Source organism: Leopardus geoffroyi, chromosome X, assembly GCF_018350155.1.
Source record: "Leopardus geoffroyi isolate Oge1 chromosome X, O.geoffroyi_Oge1_pat1.0, whole genome shotgun sequence".
NCBI classification, from domain to species: Eukaryota; Metazoa; Chordata; class Mammalia; order Carnivora; family Felidae; genus Leopardus; species Leopardus geoffroyi.
In genome coordinates, this window is record NC_059343.1 from 27311979 (window position 1) to 27333392 (window position 21414).

Genomic DNA, 21414 nt, shown 5'->3' on the forward strand with positions numbered 1-21414 from the left:
TAGACGACTTTTATCTATTTTTCTTGCCCAGTTTCCCTGGCCTGAACTTGTCGTATAGTGGTAAATAGAAATGGTTAGAGCAGGCCATCTTTACCCTGTTCGTGATCACAGGCGAAAGCATTCATTCTCTTTACTGTGATGTTAGTTGTAGGTTTTTCTTAGATGCCCTTTATTAGGTTGAAGCATTTTCCTTCTGTATTAGTTTCCTAGGACTTCCAAGACAGAGTATCACAAACTGGGTGGCTTAAAATGATAAAATGTACTGTCTCACAGTTCTGGAGGATAGATCCAAACTAAGGTATCAGCAGACTATGCTCCATCTAAAACCTAGAAGGAAGAATCCTTCCCTGTCTCTTCCAGCTTCTGGTGGTGCCAGTCAATCCTTGGTATTCCTTGACTTACAGCTGCCACACTCTAATCTCTGCCTTTGTTGTCACGCAGTGTTTGCTCTGTTGTCAGTGTCTTTACATGACATTCTTCTCTCTGTGTATGCCTCTTTTCCCCCTTTTATAAAGACACTGGCCATATGTGGTTAAGAACCCAGCCTACTCTAGTAGGACCTCATCTGAACTTGATCACATCTGCAATGACCCGATTTCCAAATACGGACACACTCATAAGTACCAGGGGTTGCGTCTTCCACACATCTTTTTAAGGAGACACTATTCAACCTACAACACCTTCTGTTTCTAATTTGTTGTGTGTGTGTGTGTGTGTGTGTGTGTGTGTGCGCGTGCGTGCGTTTTCACGAAAGGGTTTTGGACTTTGTCAAATGTGTTTTCTACAACTATTAAGATGACCATGTGGGTTTTGCCCTTTATTCTACTGATATGATACATTACAGACAGCCCCAACTTATGATGGTTTGACTTATGACTTTTTAAAACTTTTATAATGATGTGAAAGTGACAGATACTCAGTGGAAAGCATACTTTGGATTTTCCATTTTGATCTTTTCCCAGACCAGCAACATGCAGTATGATACTCTCTCCTGACGCTGGGCAGTGGCAGTGAACTGCAGCTCCCAATCAGCCACGTTATCATGAGGGGGAGCAAGCGATGCACTTATGACCTTTCTGTACCCATATAACCGCTCTGTTTTTCACTCTCAGTACAGCAGTCGATAACTTACATGAGATATGCAACACTTTATATTATAAAATACGTACATTATAAAATACGCTTTGTGTTACATGGTTTTGCCTAACTGTTGGCTAATATAAATGCTCTGAGCATGTTTAAGGTGGGATAGCTAAACTGTGATGGTTGGTAGGTAAGGTGTATTGAATGCATTTTTGGTTTGTAATATTTACAACTTAGGACGGGTTTGTTGAGACAACCCCGTTGTAAGTCAAGGAAAATCTGTACGTTGATTCAATTTTGTATGTTAAACTAATTTTGCATGCCTGGAATACATTTCACTTGATTATGGTATACAGTCCTTTTAATATGGTGCTTTATTAGGTTTGAGAGTATTTTTCTTAAGGCTTTTTGAGTCTCTATTCATGAGGTATATTGGTTTGTAGTTTTTTTCTGGTGGTATTTTCAGCTGGGAAGTATTCCTTTCTCTTCTAATTCTTGGAAGAGCTTGTGAAAAGCTGGTATTAATTCATCTTGGGGGCACCTGAGTGGCCCAGTCAGTTAAGGGTCCAACTCTCGGATTCAGTTCAGGTCCTGATCCCAGGGTTGTGGGATTGAGCCTTGCACCCAACATGGATTCTCTCTCTCCCTCCGCCCCTCTCCCCTGCTCACGCTTTCTTTCAAAAAAAAAAAAAAAATTAAAACAAAATAAATATTTGGTAAAGTTCACCAGTGAAGCCATCTGGTCTTGGGTCTTTTTTTTGGGAAAATTTTAAAATGATCAATTCAATTTCTTTATTTGTTACAGGTGTATTCATATTTCTTATATCTTCCATTCATAACATCCTCTTATAATCCTTTTTATTTCTATACGTTTGGTAGGGTTGTATCCTCTTCCACTTCTATGGTGAGTAATTTGAGCCTTCTCTCTCTTCTCTCTTAGTCCAGTTAAAGGGTTGTCAAAATTGTTGATCTTTTCAATAACTAACTTTTAATTTTCTTGATTTTCCCTCATTTTTCTTTTCTTTATTTCCTTGATTTCACTCTAATCTTTATTACTTCCTTCCTTCTGCTTGCTTTAGGTTCAATTTTCTTTTTCTAGTTTCTTAAGGTAGAAGATTGGGTTACTTATTTGAGATCTTTCTTCTTTTTTAACTGAGGTATTTATAGCAATAAATTTCACTCTCAAAATTCATTAGTTGCACCTCACAAGTTTCAGTGTGTTGTGTTTTTATTTACATTCATTTCAAAGTATTTTTGCATTTCCTTAGTGATTTATTTTTTGACCCATTGGTTATTTAAGAATGTACTGTATCATTTTCTCATATCGGCGTATTTCCCAAATTTGCTTTTATTGATTTTTAATTTTATTTACTTATGGCTAGAGGACCTACGTTATGTGATTATAATCCTTTTAAATGTATTGAGACTTCTTTTGTGACCTAGTGTATCATCTATCCTACAGAATGTTCCATGTGCCATTGAAAAGAATGTATACTCTGTTATGACTGAGTGGGATGTCCTACAGAAGAGTGCTAGGTCTTGCTAATTCACAGGGTCTTTCTAAGTCTACCGGTTCCTTGTTGATCTCCTGCTCAGTCTATCCATTACTCAAAGTAGGAGACTGAAGCCTTTGTTTTTGGTGAATTGTTTATTTCTCCCCTCAATTCTGTCAGATTTACTTCCTGTATTTTTAATTATTTTCCTTCTCTCTTTTCCTTGGTGTGGATTATTGCCGTTGACCTGTCTTCAAGTTCACTGACTCTTCTGACAGCTCAACTCTGAGGTTGAGCCGCTCCAGTAAGAATTTCAATCATTACACTCTTACACTCCAGAATCTCTATTTGATTCCTGTTTGTAATTTGTATTCGTTTATTGATATTTTCTATTTGGCAAGATGTGCAGGTAGCTTTCTAGATATCCCAGGAAAATGTCAGAGTTTTTCAAGGACCTCTGGGGACATCTCATTCCCCAGATCTTCCTTTTCAGGTTTTCTCTAGACCATGATTATCTCCACTGGTATCACAGTCTCAGGCAGTTACTATTTAAACAATGTTGCTGGTTGTTTTGGATAAACACTCTGAGGATAGGGCTTCTTCTAGGGAGTTAGTGCAACGTCAGGCCAAATAATGACAAGGCCTCGTGTACAGGTTTGTTCTAGGGAGCCGCAAGACAGGTCAAATAGTAATAAAGCTCTGAGAATTAAAGGGGTCTTTCTGATGAAGTCCATTCCCGGTCTTTCCTCTCTGGTGGCCCTAAGGCTGCTGATTCTCAAAGCTACGATGCAGCAGGGAGAAAGTGATGGCAATGAGCCAAGTTAAAAAGCCTCAAACCCTGCTTTTCTTACTGAAGTTCGGCAGTTTATATAATGTTGTGAACCTCTGCTTAATTTCCAGAGTTCAGAGAAGGCGATTTTGACCATTTTTGCAATTTGTTGCTTTTATGGAGGAGTGAGTTTACACAGTTGGTACATTATATTTTCAAGCATGATAGAAGTTAAACTATGAAAAGGAAACAAGGCAAAACATGGTGTAATCAGAACATAATGCTATTCAAGTCTTGGGGGCTCTGCATTAAATATTTATATGGTATAGCAGTACCTGGGGACACTAGCCCATTACTTCCTCTGCTCTATCAGTGATGTACGAAGCACTCTGGTTGTACGCTTTGAAAAGTTTAATAGCTTCCTACATACTTTGGGAGGAAAAGTACTATCAGGTTATTGATTCTTTCTCCTTAATCACGTGGAAGCTTCAGGAGAGAACAAAAGGGAATAAAGAAAATGCGTGAAACCGCGGCAGGTCCCAGCAAGAAGATTTCTGATATCTTTGCATTACAGTATCAGAAATCCAAACCTCCAACTACCAGGGTTAATCAATTTGCTGATTTAATTTTGTGCACGTCAAAAAGTAAATAAAACATGTGGAAAAAGGATTCAGCTTCCACTACTGTGTGTATCCTTTTTTTTTTAAATTTTTTTTTCAACGTTTTATTTATTTTTGGGACAGAGAGAGACAGAGCATGAACGGGGGAGGGGCAGAGAGAGAGGGAGACACAGAATCGGAAACAGGCTCCAGGCTCTGAGCCATCAGCCCAGAGCCCGACGCGGGGCTCGAACTCCCGGACCGCGAGATCGTGACCTGGCTGAAGTCGGACGCTTAACCGACTGCGCCACCCAGGCGCCCCTACTGTGTGTATCCTTATGGCAGGTTAGGATATTGTCTAATACCACCCATTACTCCCCAAATAATTAAAACTACAATGTTCTACTTCCATATTTGAAAAAGCTCTCCACTGGTTTCTTTCCTAGTAAAATATTTGGAGACCCTCAAAGAACTACTGTATTTACTCTATATAATAATGACAACTTTTTAAAGTAGTTACACGATTACAGGGTATCTATGTTTCAAGTTCCCTAAAGAACGTCTTCAAAACATCTATTTTGCAGCCTTGGAAATGTTTATTTACTAATTTGATAAATTATTGGATTTTTCGCCTCAGATAGTTTTAAGTATTATAGAGCCAAATCAGCTAGGCTCAAACAAGATTTCACTGCTCTATTGAATTCATGTACTCTTAGCTCAGCCAAGCACAAAACAGCTAATGCTGTCACATTTGAAAAGCTTTTATGCTGAATTTGACACAAAAGCAATCACAAAGCAGACAAAAAAGGAATTTCTCTTTCAAAAGCTGAAAGGGGAAAAAATAAATGAAAACTCTGAGCCTGGGTAAATCTCTCTTGACACTGGAAAAGAAAGCTTAAAATCACCAAGAGATAATTTTTCCAAAGAATTCATTGCCACGTTTGGACCGATCTTAATAGCCCCATGATGACCACTGCTAGCAGTTTTAGGTGCCAATGTCACACCATCTTACTGCTTATGAAAGTTAAATGGCAGCATCTCTCATAGGATTGTTATAGCTTATTGGAAGGGAGTTTGATTAGAATGGAAATCCTGTATGATTTTCCCTGACATCTGTCTTTCCATCTCAAAAAAAAAACATTATTGTTTTATTAGGGCCACGGAGAAGGTCAAATGAAGCCAGGTGGTTAACAAAATCAACTACTAACTCCCATTAGGTTTATGTTTCCAAAAACTTACGGGATATATCGGAGAGAAATTATACGTATACCATGGGCATCTCTTAACCACCTGCTGACTACTTATTGACATGATGGGCTATCTACAGCTTGTTCTTTGGACAAATCTAGACTGTCCTGTTGCTGTCTCCTTCCAGCCACACCATGCTTTCAAGATGGACTTTCCCCAGATGTTATCTCAGATTTCATTCCTATTCCGTGAAGGGGTGATTACTGTCCCCATTTTGTCTCCACTACTTTTTTTTTTTTTTTTTTAACCCAGAGGACGAGGCTGCCTGAATGTCCAATCGGTAAGGAAGCGGTTAAGGACGGGCCTTAATGAGATATTGAAAATAATTTAAAATGATAATTATTAAACGTTATATAGAGAAATACATATAAATATTTATACAATGATACCAAGGTTGAAATCAGAATTCCAAATTTTGTCCACATTACAGGACAATTAAGATATGTAGACAATAAATGGCAGAGATTAGGGGCCAAGATGAGCAATTATGAATCATCAAAATATCAGAATGGTAGACGAATTTTTCTTTAGTTCAGGTATGGCGACGGGCTTAAATTTTCCGAGTAGAATCCTACTAGGGTTTGCCTTTGAAACCGTTGCATTGTGACAGTGAGGGCTGCTGCAAGGGAGGCTGCCTGCTTCAATCACAGCTCTCCACCTCTGTAGCCACAGCTTGATGACTGCCTCACCAGGCTCACCAGCTCGCTTCTGATCTTAGGCACATAGACTCCGAAAGGGTTTATGGAGCAAGGAGATCCTGCTCAAATTATCCAATGCCTCTTTATGTCTATTTTCACCCTCTCTTCATAAAAGGCGATTGTAAGTGATAAGCCAACTATTACCACTCAGTAGTGATAACATATTAGACATCAGGGCCAGATCTCCATTTTATATGCTTCCTGACGTTTAAATGTTTTTTATTGTTTATTCCTTTCTTGAGAGAGACACACACACACACAGAATGAGTGGGCGAGGGGCAGAGAGAGAGGAGGAGACACAGAATCCGAAGCAGGCTCCAGGCTCTGAGCAGTCAGCACAGAGCCCGACGTGGGGCTTGAACTCATGAACCGTGAGATGACGACCTGAGCTGAGGTCAGACACTTAACCGACTGAGCCACCCGGGCAGCCCTATGTTCTCTGACTTTTAGAAGAATTAAAAATTGTAGTTCCATTAAAAAAGGGGATATACTTTGCAATTGTCTTTTTAGCTTTTCCTAGTAAAACAGAATATGAAAACCTGTTCCCTGTATACTATTTTCATTATTTTCATTTTCTGCCTGTTGGCTTATACGATCTTATCGGTCAATTCATAATGACAGGTGTCTCCCTTTCTGATCTTTACAGTGTCTTCTTGATTTGTCTTAGCCACATGGAAGACAAGGGGGAGAAGAGAACATATGTGAGGTCATCTACAAGACTAAGTGCTAAGCATTCACATCCTAACTCTGGGATTCTGAAGAGGAGTTTCTGAACTTCTCTGGCCTTCAATTTTCTCATCTGTAAATAGGGAACAATACTAGTTTCCACGGAAGGTTCGTGAGATGGTGAAATAAGCCAATATATGTGAAGTGATTAGCACAATTTTTGACAAAGAGCAAGTACTAACCAAATGTTAGTATTCGCACTTGAATTACTTTTAGCTTTAGCATATGTCATTTACGAAATGGATGGGAAAATTGCAGCTTTGGTCATCTTTATATAATGAACTTACACTGAAATTATAATTAATTAATTAATTAATTAATTAATTAATTTTTAATGTTTTATTTATTTTTAAGACAGAGAGAGACAGAGCATGAGTGGGGATGGGACAGAGAGAGAGAGGGAGACACAGAGTCCGAAGCAGGCTCCAGGCTCTGAGCTGTCAGCACAGAGCCCGATGTGGGGCTTGAACTCACAGACCATGAGATCAGGATCTGAGCTGATGTCAGATGCTCAAGCAACTGAGCCACCCAGGCTCCCCCTCCCTCCCCCACTCCCCCGGTCCACAACCCACACTCTTAACAGCTTTATTAAACATTTTTAATACACTTTCTTACATATGGAATATTCCACACACACACACACACACACACACACACACACACACAAAACTTGTAAAAAATTTTGCATTAGAATCTGTCTCTTCAAAATGTCTATTGTCTTAAGGGGCAGCTGGGTGGCTCAATTGGTTAGGCGTCCCACTTCAGTTCAGTTCGTGGTCTCAAGGTTCACAGATTTGAGCCCCGGATCAGGCTTTGTGCTGACAGCTCAGAGCCTGGAGCCTGCTTCAGATTCTGTGTCTCCCTCTCTCTCTGCCCCTCCCCAACTCGCACTCTGTCTTTCTCAAAAATAAATATTAAAAAAATAAAATGTCTATTGTCTTTGAATCAAATTATAAATATAAAGCTATTCATATGAAAGTCTCCACAGGGATTTTTTTTTAAATTTTTTTAACGTTTATTTATTTTTGAGACAGAGAGACAGAGCATGAACGAGGGAGGGGCAGAGAGAGGGAGACACAGAATTGGAAGCAGGCTCCAGGCTCTGAGCCATCAGCCCAGAGCCCGACGCGGGGCTCGAACTCACAGATCGCGAGATCGTGACCAGAGCCGAAGTCGGACGCTCAACCGACTGAGCCACCCAGGCGCCCCAATATACATATATATAACTTAATTCCTGAACATATAACACAAACAAAAACATCAGTTTCTATAGACAACGGCTGAGCCATTTTTATCATGACATTTTAGAAAGACAATTCAAAAGCAAAATTTTTATTTTAAAAGTATGACAAGGAGAGCGATTATAATACCATCTTGTCTCTGTTTTAGGTATTTAAAACACATTACTTATTTTGACGATGAAATGGTTTTCTTTTATCCTTTCATATTCTCTTTTGCAACTCTTTTCATCTCTTATTTTTAAGCCCCTTGCTTTTCTAAGAGCTATAAAACCCTAATCACTCTTGCCAGCACTTTAAGATTCTTGTAGGTTTTAAGATTTCTCATGTGCCAACTTGCAGAGTCTTCTTGTCCTTATCAAATTTATCACTATATGCCTGTCATCTCTTCTTTCCCCTCTTCCAACTCAAGGGTCCAGTCCAAACTCTTTTCCCTTGTTAATTCCTCTCCACCAGTTAACCACTCTGTTTCAAGATCTGCTAGATTCGTAGAATCCTCAATTTTTGGAGAGGAAAAGCAAATCGCATAGCATACCGAATACCTTATGGGTAAGACCACAGCCTTCAAGAGTAGCTACATGAATTCTATATTTCCCATAGTCAAACCAAGAATTGGGAACATCATCATTAGAAATTCCTACATCTTCTATGTTCACCCCAAGGAGAAAATCTCAGTGGCCACATGTACCTACCACGTGAAAGAAATAATTGCTTCCAACAGAGCTAATGATAAGCCTATAAAATCCTATGGGACTTTCTAACATTCTTGTCATGTAAACAAAAATCTTGTCCTCATAGCAGCTCAGGTCCTTTGGAGAAGTAGCTACGGCAGAGTCTGGCTAAAAACTCACTAGCTCACTTTTCCCATTTACTCTTCCTGATGTTAAATTGGGAGCATGTTCTGCTCAATGGGATGTGGGTGGAAGTGATGATGTACATAATCTCCAGGCCTGTCCATAGAACCCCATGGATAAACTGGCCACGTTTTCTCTTACTCTCCTGCAGTGACCTGGGGCAGCCATGAGTTCAAGATGACAGTTTCACAAAATTGGAAAAGCCTGGATTCCTCAAGTCACTATTTATGAGAGCGCTCCCAGGAAGGACTCTTCAACCGGCACTGTACTATGACACAACCAAGGAATTAATCATTATTATATTAAATTCTTGAGAAATCAGGGTTTATTTTTTAAATAAACCTAGCACAAACACATATGCTATGTAGCTCGGCACAGCCTAAACACTGACTAATTTAGAAATGGAAGCCACTTCATCCAAGAAAACCACAATGTAAGGCTCTTTTTCTCAGATGACATAGCTAATTTGTGATTCAGACAATTGTTTAGCAGAAGGCCTTTTTCCACCAGAAAAAAAAAAAAAATCTATAGAGGGTTTTAATCAAAAATTCAATCTAATCAAGTTCCCACTGTGCTACTTCTCTGCTTAGCATTTAAGGTCTTTCCCAACTGACCCATAAATATGAGGTTGGAGAGAATTAAATGCATCGAAAGCACCATGCGTGATGCTTGCTAAAACATGGCCATTAAACAAATATTATTTCCTTTCCCAGTTCTCTTTCTTGTATCCCAGAGAGCTCTAGAGGATGAGATGGACAGATACATGATGGAGTTTTGGGGGGAAAGAAGAGGAAGAAGACAAAGAAGTAGAGAGATTGGTCTGGAGGTCAAAGACCTGGAGGAGAAAGTGAGAGTACACCTTACCCTTGCCTTACCTTACACATCTCCTCCCTTCTCCACTCAGGGCCCTACTTAGGAAGGAGTAGACCTGTTCCTGTCTCTACGAAGGAAGTAATCCCAACCCACCGCCTTCATGCTACCACATAAGTCTGGACATCAGCTATGAAGTGATCTCAAAAAATGGTGTTCTATGAAAAGCAGCCTATGATATCCAGATGAAACAAAATTAATTTTCAGTTTGCTACTAGCCATCAATTTTCCTCTAATCTCTACCTTGACTGAAAAGTCTACTGTTCATTTCAGCCTAAACGCAATTTTCTTTTCCTACGTTTACCTTAAAAATCATTCAATTTTCATCCATATTATAATGTTATCCAGTACAACTGGTATTTTATTTTAAGGACATATCTATCTGTGATACTAACCTTGGTTTCTGTGATTTTCTTTTGGATCGCATCCATTGCGTAGGGAGTCTCCTTCCATGACTCCAGCTTGGCTCTGGCCTGCCCCAGCACCTGCTCAGTTTCTTCTTTAGCTTCCAGCCATTGTGTGGAATCCTTTAACATTTCATTCAACTGCTGCCTCCGGTTCTGAAGGTGTTCCTGCACTTCATCCCACTGACTCTGAATTCTTTCAACTGGAATAAAAGGAAAAAAATGAATATACAGGAGTGAATGCAGGTCTGGAGAAGACATCTGAATTTGAACATTCAAAGATTTTCCCACTCTTTCTATTACTCATTCAGGGGCGCCTGGGTGGTGCAGTCGGTTAAGCGTCCGACTTCAGCCAGGTCACGATCTCGCGGTCCGTGAGTTCGAGCCCCGCGTCAGGCTCTGGGCTGATGGCTCAGAGCCTGGAGCCTGTTTCCGATTCTGTGTCTCTCTCTCTCTCTCTCTGCCCCTCCCCCGTTCATGCTCTGTCTCTCTCTGTCCCAAAAATAAATAAACGTTGAAAAAAAATTAAAAAAAAAACATTGTTCATTGTGTTACAGCTAGGATAAGGGACAATCGAATTCCTTTCTTGTTCAGCGGCAAACAGGAGGTTAAGTTATCTTCCTGAAGGTGACCTAGAACATCAGTAGTATATGTAAATATTCAGCTCTGTCTGTTCCCAATCCCCAGAGTCAAACATGAATAATCATTTAGAAAGGTACGATAGCAGAATGCCTGAATTGCCTTGCCCTTAGCACTTCAGAGCCCAACAACCTGACTTCTGACACTGTCATTGGAAATCCATTCCTTAAAGACTTTGTGGGGCCCCAAAGAATTTGTTTTGCCATCTGAGTGGCCGGCCAGATCTACCAGGGAGTTGATGGTTCCCGTCGCCCCACCTCCCAGGAGCAGCCTGTTAGGAAGAAGCGATGGTAGGTATTGGGGCATGAATATTTGAGTCCCATTCATACCAGGGTATGTAACTGGGGAGCATGTGTTTTACAAGGGTTCCAGAGTTTTCCTAGTGGGATAAAGCTCCAGTGACCCAAAGAAGGAACCTGCTTGATAACGCACCATCTTTTATTGACTTGCCTACCTGTCTTACTTGCTGTTTCCCTCAACTCCCAAACATACCACGCACTCTCAAAACCTTTTCCTGGGGTCTTCTTCTGAGGCAACCCAAGAGCAGATAGGCAGCCTGGAAATGTAACAATATCTAAGGATCCATGCTGATTATATTTTGTAAGACAGCCTTATCCTGAGGCAATTTTTTTGGTATCGTTGTGAGCCCAAGATGGAGATGCCCTATTAATTCTTCTCTGAAGTACTTTATTTTAATATATTAAAAACAAACATACCACATCGTCTTTTTCTTTTAAGGACCACATTATCTTTTCTTGAAGCTCATTTCATAAAATACAAACAATGCCCTAGAAAATAAGTAATAAAACCACTACCGACTTTATCCCATGAGGAAAACCTGACAAATATTCTAGATGTTTCCTTAAGTCTTGATGAATACCATACATAGGCGGTTACCAAATTCTCTCATACAGAACTCCTTCCCACTTTTTACATATTCCCACTGCAAAGCTCTGTCATTTTTCACCTACATACCTGCAAAAGACTGTATGGCCCCACTGCCTCGAGTCTGTTTTGTAACACAACTTCTACACTACAGAGAGAGCAATAACTAATATAAATATGATCACCCCAATCCCTCATTTAAACCCTTCAATGCCTCCCTACTGTCCTCTGAAATATCTTAGCTTGACATACATGTTCCTCTGTGATCTGGCCTGGATAATCTAGGAGATTTATTTACAAAGGAACAGATTACAACATAATCAGCGTATATGAAAGTCACCAACAATAATACAGGAAAGTGGACCTTGCAGCAGTGGAGCTGTTGGCTACATCTGGGACCAAGAATTCAGGGGAGGGAGAAGTGTCCAGAAGCTGGGAATCATCAGGAGAAACCACCTTGAGAGGCGCGGTAATCTTTTCTCAAGGGACACTGTCAGCCTGAGGCAACTTCCCTGGAAGGAACCAGGAGAATAAATACCCTGATCTCACTTTGCCCTCGCTCTCTTCGCTTTTCCTAACAGGTCTCCCGAGTGGGTAAACCAACCGGAAGGCAGAGAGCATGGGAACCCAGTGGTGACACAGATCTGCCCCTCAGAGTAGAGACCAGAGGAGAGAAGGGCAAGGGGGGCTATGGATAGAGATAAAATGTACCCAGAACAGTTCTCTAAAATCGCACTTCACGACGTTAAGTTTAGACCTTCTTTGTTAACCCTGCTGTTGGCTCCATTAAGTTAGGAGAACTCAGGAGTTAAAGAAGTGCTTGAGATTTTCTGTAAATAAGCATCAGAACTAGACAGAACCTACAAGACTAGTGATTGTGACATGAAATCAAGAATCTGGGACCTGGAGTAGGCAAAACCAAGTAAGTGGCCTTCATCATGCATGATTGGGTTTTTAAAGTTTTTTTTTTTTTAACATTTTATTTATTTTTGAGACAGGGCGAGACAGAGCAGGAACAGGGGAGGGTCAGAGAGAGGGAGACACAGAATCCGAAACAGGCTCCAGGCTCTGAGCTGTCAGCACAGAGCCCGACGCGGGGCTCGAACTCACGGACCGTGAGATCGTGACCTGAGCCGAAGTCGGCCGCTTAACCGACTGAGCCACCCAGGCGCCCCTACGCATGCTTGTTTTTATTGGGTTTGTTTCTGTTTGCGTATGTAACATGTGAACCTCTGTTTTAAATGTCAGTCTCTCTCTCTAATCTTTGAGCCCCATTCTGTTTTGTGTGTTTGTTTCATTGCTGTTGTTGCCCCACAAGGTAGTGCGGTACCTCTCGTAGTTGAGATTTACAGTTATTATTTATTTATTTGTAACAGGCTTTAAGTAATCTCTATACCCAAAGTGGGGCTCGAACTCACAACCTCGAGATCACAAGTTGCATGGTCCCCTGATTGAGTCAGCCAGGTGCCCTGAGATTTATAATTATTAAGTAGTTTTCTATTTAATCTTTAGTTTGCAAAATTACTAGTATAAATGCTCTTATAAGAAAGTTGTGGAAAATATAAATAAATACGTCTTAACACGTTCTGAAATATTTCTCCATCAATCATAGAAATAACTGATATTCCAATTACGAACCAATTTTTCCACTTATCATAGCAGGTTATTTTATTATGCATACTTGGCACCTTTTTTCCTCAGCCCATTTTTATATACTATATGTATTTGAAAATAATAAAATTGGCTTTCCTTAAAAAGTCTCTGATTCCAATTTGCCTTTGCATTAATCAGCCTTGATTAGTGACATTTTATTACGCTAGCAAAATTTTAAATGCCTCATATTTTTGATATAAACATGGTAAGCCATTTGCAATCATGCCAGTGAATATTTCATACATCTTATAGTTCATTTCAGTAGGGCAGACATAATCTTTATATTTGAATAGGCCGTCCTATGAGGAAGAAGTAAGATAGTTCTTCCTATTATATGGGTATGTGTGTCTTCATTGAGGCAAAAGGAGGAAACTTTCATAACCCAGATCATTATTTCAATCATACCATTTGAATGTTTGTTGAGTCACAGCAATCAAAGTGCTCATCCCAAAGGGGTCGTGTGTGTGCAGTGTGGCAAGATAAAATCGTTCTTTGGTGTGTGCATCCCACTAAGGGTGTGCTTTCTCATCCTTGACCTTCAACTGTATGCGATCATCAGATAATACTTAACTAAATAAATGTACAGGCTACAGACTTACTCAACCATCCATCTATCCCTCCAAGCACCCCAAACCAACAGTCTGTTCGCCTAGCCTGCCAGTCACCATTTTATTTACCATCTGCTAGACACCGGGCATTATGCTAAGTGGTGGGGAAACAAAGCAGTCAAGACAGATTCCCCAGTTTCTAGTTGGTGCCTGTCATCTAAAGGTGTTGGCCACTGTCTACCCAAAGAATAAAGGATGAACGGTTCTGGGGAAAAGATAATGAGTTCAATCTTAGGCCTATCCATTGGGAGGTTTTAGTCACTCGGACTGAAGGTGCAATGGCACAGCTGTGTATTTTGGGAGAGAAATCCCAGATTATAAATTACTGCAGAGAAGCAGTGAAGACATCAATGTGAACGCATTCTCACTGATACGGTATGTAAATCGATCGAACAGAACAGAGGGTTAAAGACAAAGTCCTGGAAAATGCATGACAGAACATAAAGACAGAACAAAGCCGAGGTAGCCAGGAAGACGAATGAATGGCTAGAGAGGTAGGGGGAATGCTTGCAAAGGGTACTGTCATAAAGACACGGGCAAGAAAGGATTTCAAACACGCAAGAGTGGTTGACACTTTTAAATGCCATAAATGTCACAACAGGTAATAAAAATCAGAATAATTAACATTTATCCGAATACCTCCACTGATTAAAGGACTATTTTAAGTTCTATACGAGCGTTAATTCATTTAATCAACATGATGATCTTATGAGGTAGGTATTGCTGTTTATGCTGCTGCTGCTGCTGTTGCGGCCACTTCTCCTCCTTGAACGGAGGAAGAAACAGACTGCTTGAAAGGAGGGCCATAAGGTCATATCGATAGGGAGTTGCAGGCGCCAGGGCTTAGAACCAGTCAGACTCCCCAAAGCCCATGCCAAAAGTATCCATTGGCTTTGATCACACAGAATTCCCTGAAGACCATACAGAAAATAATTTTAGCGGAGTGGTAGAAATCTTACTGTCAAGGATTGACAAATGAATCAGCCAACGATGAGAGCTGGAAGAGAATCACCCTTTGTGGGTGACAACTGGGAGGTGCGTTTTTCGCTGTCTCCCAGAGTTCACTCATCAGGGTTGAATGCTAGTGGCCCACAGCAATCACTTGCTCCATCATTGGCCCAATCATTGGCTTCTTTCCCTATTTCCCGGTCCCACTCTCCAACGGGTATTTCAGGGGATCACCTCACAAGTAAGAACACTTTCACTCAAATCATTGTTTAAAGGTTATCCCTCTGGGAAAAGGTACTCTGAGAATTTTATTCATTAAAAACAAAAACAAAAACGAAACCAAAACTTAGTGCTTGCTACCTGGTACGCTTTCAGTAACTATCTGTCAAATGAATTGTACATTCAGACTATTTTAATTATCCACGCTTCCTTTTGCTAATGATGCAAATATTCCACTTCTAAAGTTAATCTTTGCCCCGGACCCTGAGTCTTGCTTCCTTAGAAGGAATCACTGTCTCTTGACTGCATTTCAAGTTTACATAATTTGAACAATGGCTGAAGAATTATGCTCATTGTCACTTCTCATCAGGGAAATGCAAATCAAAACTACAATGAGATATCACCTCACACCTGTCAGAAAGGCTAGAATCAACAACTCAAGAAACAACAGGTGTTGGCGAGAATGTGGAGAAAAAGGAGCCCTCCTGCACCGTTAGTGGGAATCCAAACTGGGGCGGCCGCTGTGGAAAACAGTATGGAGGTGGCTCAAAAAGCTAAAACTAGAACTACCTTATGATCCAGCAGTCGCATTACTGGATATTTACCCAAAAGGCACAAAAACACTAATCCAAAGGGATATATGCACCTCTAGGTTTACAGCAGCATTAGTCACAACAACCAAGATATAAAAGCAGCCCAGGTGTCCATCAAGAGACAAATGGATAAAGAAGATGTGGTATATAGATGCAAAGGGATATTATTCAGCCATAAAAAGAATGAAATCTTGCCATTTGCAGCAACATGGATGGGTCTGGAGAGTATAGGCCTAAGTGAAATAAGTCAAAGAAAGGAAGACAAATACCATATGATTTCACTCATATGTGGAATTTAAGGGAAAAAAAAGAACAGCAAAGGGGAAAAAAAGAAGAGAGACAAAGAGACAAAGCAAGAAACAGACTCTTAACTATAGAGAATGAACTAATGGCTACCAGAGGGGAGAGGGGGGTGGGGGAGGGGAGGGGTGAAGCAGCCGGCGGGGACTGAGGAGGGCACTGATGCTGAGGAGCAGAGGGTGATGTATGGAAGGGTTGAATTCATATACTATACACCTGAAACTAACATAATACTGTATGTTAAGTGAAATTAAAATAAGAACTTAAAAAAAAGAATTGCATATTTTACTCTTTATTTTCCTCTCATTCTTCATGATCTCTACTTTAAACAAACAAATATTCTCTGCGCATCCTTTCTGATTGAATGCCTCTGCATCAGCCATTTTTTTTTTGGCATAGAACATCTTCAATATCATATCTACTAGAACATCCTCATCTAATAAAAAATCCTTAAATTAAAAGCTATGTTGGCGTGTGTGGGAGATTCTTGTGAGCCAAAACGAATCAATGCTGTTTCTTTCTCTGGTATCCTTAAAATAAACCAGAGATCAGACAGAATCTGTTGGCATGTCTTTTCACCTCAGTCGGTATTTTTAATTAAATCTGAGGTGGCATAGTATAGAAAAGTATATGTATATATCAGATAAGGGTATTTTTATAGGCATTTTCAAAGTTTAAAGGATACTGAGTTCCAGAGGCTAATAACAACAATAAAATATCATACTGTTATTAACATAAGTACAATGAAACAAATACTAGAAAGCGAATCAACACATGTATCAACTCTTGTGAAATAACTACCCGAATGGGAGAATCCATTTTGCAGAGCAGAAATTATGGAGAGATTATTTCCTTTACAAAAGGACTCACCATAAGGTTTCTTTAAACAGTCAGCCTGTTAGATATATTTAAAATATTATTTGATTTGGTGGTGCCCGGGTGGCTCAGTTGGCTAAGCATCTGACTTAGGCTTAGGCCGTGATCTCATGGTTTGTGAGTTTTGACCCCGCGTCGGGCTCTGTGCTGACAGTTTGGAGCCTGGAACCTGCTTGAGATTCTGGGTCTCTCTCACTCTCAGCCCCTCCCCTGCTCACCCTCTGTCTCTGTCTATGTCTCTGTCACTCTCTCTCAAAAATAAACACTAAAAATTTTTCTAAAGTATATTATTTATTTTGTATTCCACTCCCAAGTACACATCCAAGACAAATGCATACTTGTATTCACCAAAAGACATGTCCTAAATTGGAAGATTCCCCTAACTGCAAAGTACCCAAATTCCCCTCTACTATAAAATGGATAAATACAGTGGATAAATATAATGGATAGTTTTGCCAATAGATAAATGGATAATGGATAAACTTACCAATAGAACACTATCTAGCAACAATAATAACACAACGTATGCAATATTATGTATTAATCTCATTTATGTAATATTATCTATTAATCTCATAAACATAACGTTGAGGGAAAGACATCAGCCAAAAACAAGGGCATACTGTTTTATTCATTTGCATAACATAGAAAAACACGAAGAAGTAAGACGACTGTAGAAGTCAGGATACCAGTTAGCCTAGTGAGACTGGTAGTCACTGAAAGAGACATGGCAGGCGCTTCTGAACTTCCTGTTTCTTGATTTGAGTGCTGTTTACACAGTTGTATTTAGCTTGTGCAAACTCACCAACCCAAACATCTATAACATGTACATTTTCCCAGGCATATTGTACTTCAATAAAAATTTAATGAAGTATGATTTGGCTCGCAAAATATATTCGACATACAACGTTGGAGAATTCATCTTTTCAAAAGGGTTGCAACCTGAGAAGCATGCGTCACTGGTAGACACGAATAACGAGAGACGCGATGGCTTTGCTGAGGACACAATACAATTTACGTCTTAGGTTGGTGTGATAAAGAACAGAGATACTGGTCAGTGAACCGGACCAGACTCCCAGAAACAAACCAGCACCCGGAGACTAATGAAGCAGATACGTGGTTATTTACCAACAGCAACAGAGCCCTGCAGTTGATGGATCTAACTGTCCTAAGAGCAGACCCTGCAGAACCATATGTAAAAGAAAACTTGGGCAGTAGGGTACATATTCCATTTTGTCAAGGAGTGAAAGTTAACTGAAAATGTGTAGCTCATCAAAGAGGAGCTGTTTTGGATCTGGCCCACTGTGGTAGTTGGACATCAGATGGACCTGCTCATGGTCCATGCCTGGGCAACAATTCAAACCACAGAGTTTCACCACACTTGCAACACTGCATTCAGGATATTACTGAGAGACCAAAGATCTATTACAGCAATGGACTTGGTCACTAGAGCCCATACTGTTAGATTACATTTATACCGGATTCATCTGACGTGCAAAAGTGAAATAATAATAAAATATATGCATATAAACTCAGACAATCTGTGCACGTTGGTAATTGAAGAGCTGCCCAAATGTGTGCATTTCTCTTTTCCGAGGGTCATCATGGAAAGCTTCTCAACTGATTTGTCCAGTAAGTAGATGCTGGATAATGAAGGGAAATAAATAACCAATGCTAAGACTCAGGATGACAGACTGGGACTCGGCATGTGTCCTGATTTACAGATCTCCAGAAGTGTCAAATTGGAAACTCAGCAATCATGTCAAGAACCACAATACTGCAGAGAAAGAAACAGTTCAGTTGATTGAGTACTAACCAATCTTTCACTTCATGTTTTTGAGCTAGCTACGTTTGATTATCGATATACATTCTTGACTGATATAAATTCCCACAACATCTCTCCTAGGGAAAAATGTTATTTACAAAAACGAAATGATTGCCTTTTTGAATATACATTGCTACAGAAGAAACAACAGCTCTGTTGCCATTTATGCACTGGATTTACAACCTGAGAAAGTTTCTGTGAGTAAGTTTTAGAAGGAAACCTTGACTGGCAGTTAGTAATGGGTTATAGCCCTAGATTCGTGACGAAATTTAACTGGCAAAAGTTGACTGACCACAACTTCAATTTTCTCAACTGCAAAACGGAAACAATGACAGTTGTACAACCGGAGGACTTTTGTGCAGATAAAATCCAACAATGAATAAAAGCAGAGCGGACCATACTAAAGCAAGGTGTTGCTGCTTCTCTGTACAGAGACTAAACAACGGATTATAGTCATCAGCAAACATTTGTGATCTGCGATGTGGAGAAAATGCCAAGCTGGAAGAGTGACATTGCAGGCAAATGGGTCACAAATGAGTTAAGAAGGCAGATATTTAACTACGGTCAACTGTAAGCAAAATGACTCCAACTGAAGTTAAGATAATGAGTTCTGATAGTTAAAAACGGGAAAGAGATGTGGGAACCATAACAGACTGTTTCCTGCAGCTAAAATAGTCAACAGAATGTTAGGGATGATCAAGAAGGGAACTTAAGAAGGAAGGAAGGAAGGAAGAAAGGAAGGAAGGAAGGAAGGAAGGAAGGAAGGAAGGAAGGAAGGAAGGAAGGAAGGAAAAGAAACCACCATTATTATACTTTTATACAAAGTTAGGGTACATCTATACCTTGAGTAATGTGAGCATATCTTAATGTTTGATATTCAAAGACTTATAAGGAACCAAGGTAAGTGAAAATAATAACCCAAATTATAGAGAATACTAATATTTGTTTCATCTGACTTCACATGGCATTTAAACACGGTTCTGTAGAAAAGTGATTTATAATTAAAGCTCTTCAAGGAGGTATCTCAACTTAAACCATTAAGAAGGGGGAGAAACAAATACACTGACCAGGAAGTCAAATGTACCTAGTGTAAATGGACATGCGCTGTATTTAGGAACAGGACATAATGGGTGTGGTTGCTATGTAAACATAGAATAAAATGTCTGGGACATTTCAGACCAAAAACCTGAAAAGAGAAGGGAGTTATAGGCACATGATTAAATCCTAGCCACTATGACTGATTTGAATATCTGCTCCTTCTCTAAATCCTAAAAAGCTAGAATTCAAGAATAGCCAAACACCTAGTTGAAATTCACAGAAGACAGGCCTACCTAGAATAAATGACCAAGTTAAAAATATTTTATGATAGTAGTCTAATGTTTGTTAGATCGGACATGGCAATGATCGTAATTTAATGCTATGTTCACACCCAGTTTACTCTCTGTAAAGTGAGGATAACAAAAACAAGAAGACTGATAATCTGTGAAGATTAAGGAAATAATGGACACAAGGCACTGACCAGAGCGCCTGGCCCCTAACTCACTATTACAGGGGTAAAGATAGGGAACTATGTGCTTTCATAATGCCAGTGAAGTTCTTAAATCCTGAGCCACAAGGCAGAAGTGAGCAGACTAGATGATCCCTGAGGTTCTTACCAGCTCGAACAGTCTGTGAAATACATGTTTCCTGATGTTTCTGTCAGAGATAGAGGCTCACCTTCCAACGTTATTGAGAAGAACTCAGTCAGCTCAGTGACTGGATGAACAAAAAGAATATCAACAGCCATTCCCCTGGATGGGCTATTAGTATGATTCAGCCTGACAATCTTAAAGTCAGCTGTGTTGAAAATTCAGTCAAAATAAACGCAAGCCAACCTAAACAAAGGTTCCTTTCTTCTGAAAAAAAATTTTCATTGAGGTAAAACTGATCTATAATGTTATATTAGCTTCGGGTGTACATGATAATTTGATATTTGTATATACTGAAAAACCATCATCATACTAAGTCTAGTTGACATTCAAAAGTTGTTTCTTTTCTGGAGTGATTGTATTTTTCTGTATCTTGATAGAGGCATGTGTCACGCTAGTGTAGCCATTCGTCAACACTCACCGAATGGCACACGCAAGACTTGTGCATTTGACTATGCAAATTTTGCCACAGACAAACAAACAAAAGAATTGTAAATGAATATTGAGCTCTAGTTAATGATACGCGTGTTGTAGCGTTTAGGGGTAAAGGGTACTGATGCCTCCAAACTTTGAAATGAATCAAAAAATAATCGGGATTGATGGGAGGCTACAGGGACGAAGAATCTAGCAGAATCTAGCAGAATCTAGATGGTGAGTTCATGGCTATTCAATGCACAGTTCCGTCAGTTTTTCTGTGTATTTGAATTTTTCAGAATAAAACATTAGAGAAAATGCTCTCTCACAGCAAGCACGAGGCAGCATATTATTTAGGCAGCTTTTTAAGTCACTAAGACCACTTTCCAATAAAGAAAATAATACCATCTGTGGAATATGTAAGTTGAGAAGATAGTAAATAGCATTTATAGGAATGGAAATGGCAAATGGAATTCAGGCAGATCTCTTAGTTTCATAATCAACAGGCTGTCAAAGACCATAATACCTCATTTAAAGTGTGCCAAATATTCTTTTTTTAAATATAATTTATGGTCAAACTGGCTTCCATACACCACCCAGCGCTCATCCCAACAACTGCCCTCCTCCATGCCCATCACCCGCTTTCCTCTCCGCCCCCCCCCCCACCCCGGCCAACCCTCAGTTTCTCTGTATTTAAGAGTCTCTTATGGTTTGCCTCTCTCCCTCTCTGTAACTTTCATTTTTCCCCCTTCCCCTCCCCCATGGTCTTCTGTTCAGTTTCTCA

The 21414-nt window shown here is 39.9% G+C and overlaps 1 protein-coding gene across 11 annotated transcripts in view; it reads right to left on the reverse strand.

Moving 5' to 3' along the window:
• DMD (dystrophin) overlaps positions 1–21414 on the reverse strand; it is a 2127700-nt gene that overhangs the window by 537544 nt on the left and 1568742 nt on the right. For all 11 annotated transcript variants that reach the window (XM_045472664.1, XM_045472669.1, XM_045472671.1 and 8 more), the window contains one exon: positions 9974–10185. In XM_045472664.1, the coding sequence (XP_045328620.1) occupies positions 9974–10185 (212 nt within the window). The remainder of the gene's footprint in view (positions 1–9973; positions 10186–21414) is intronic.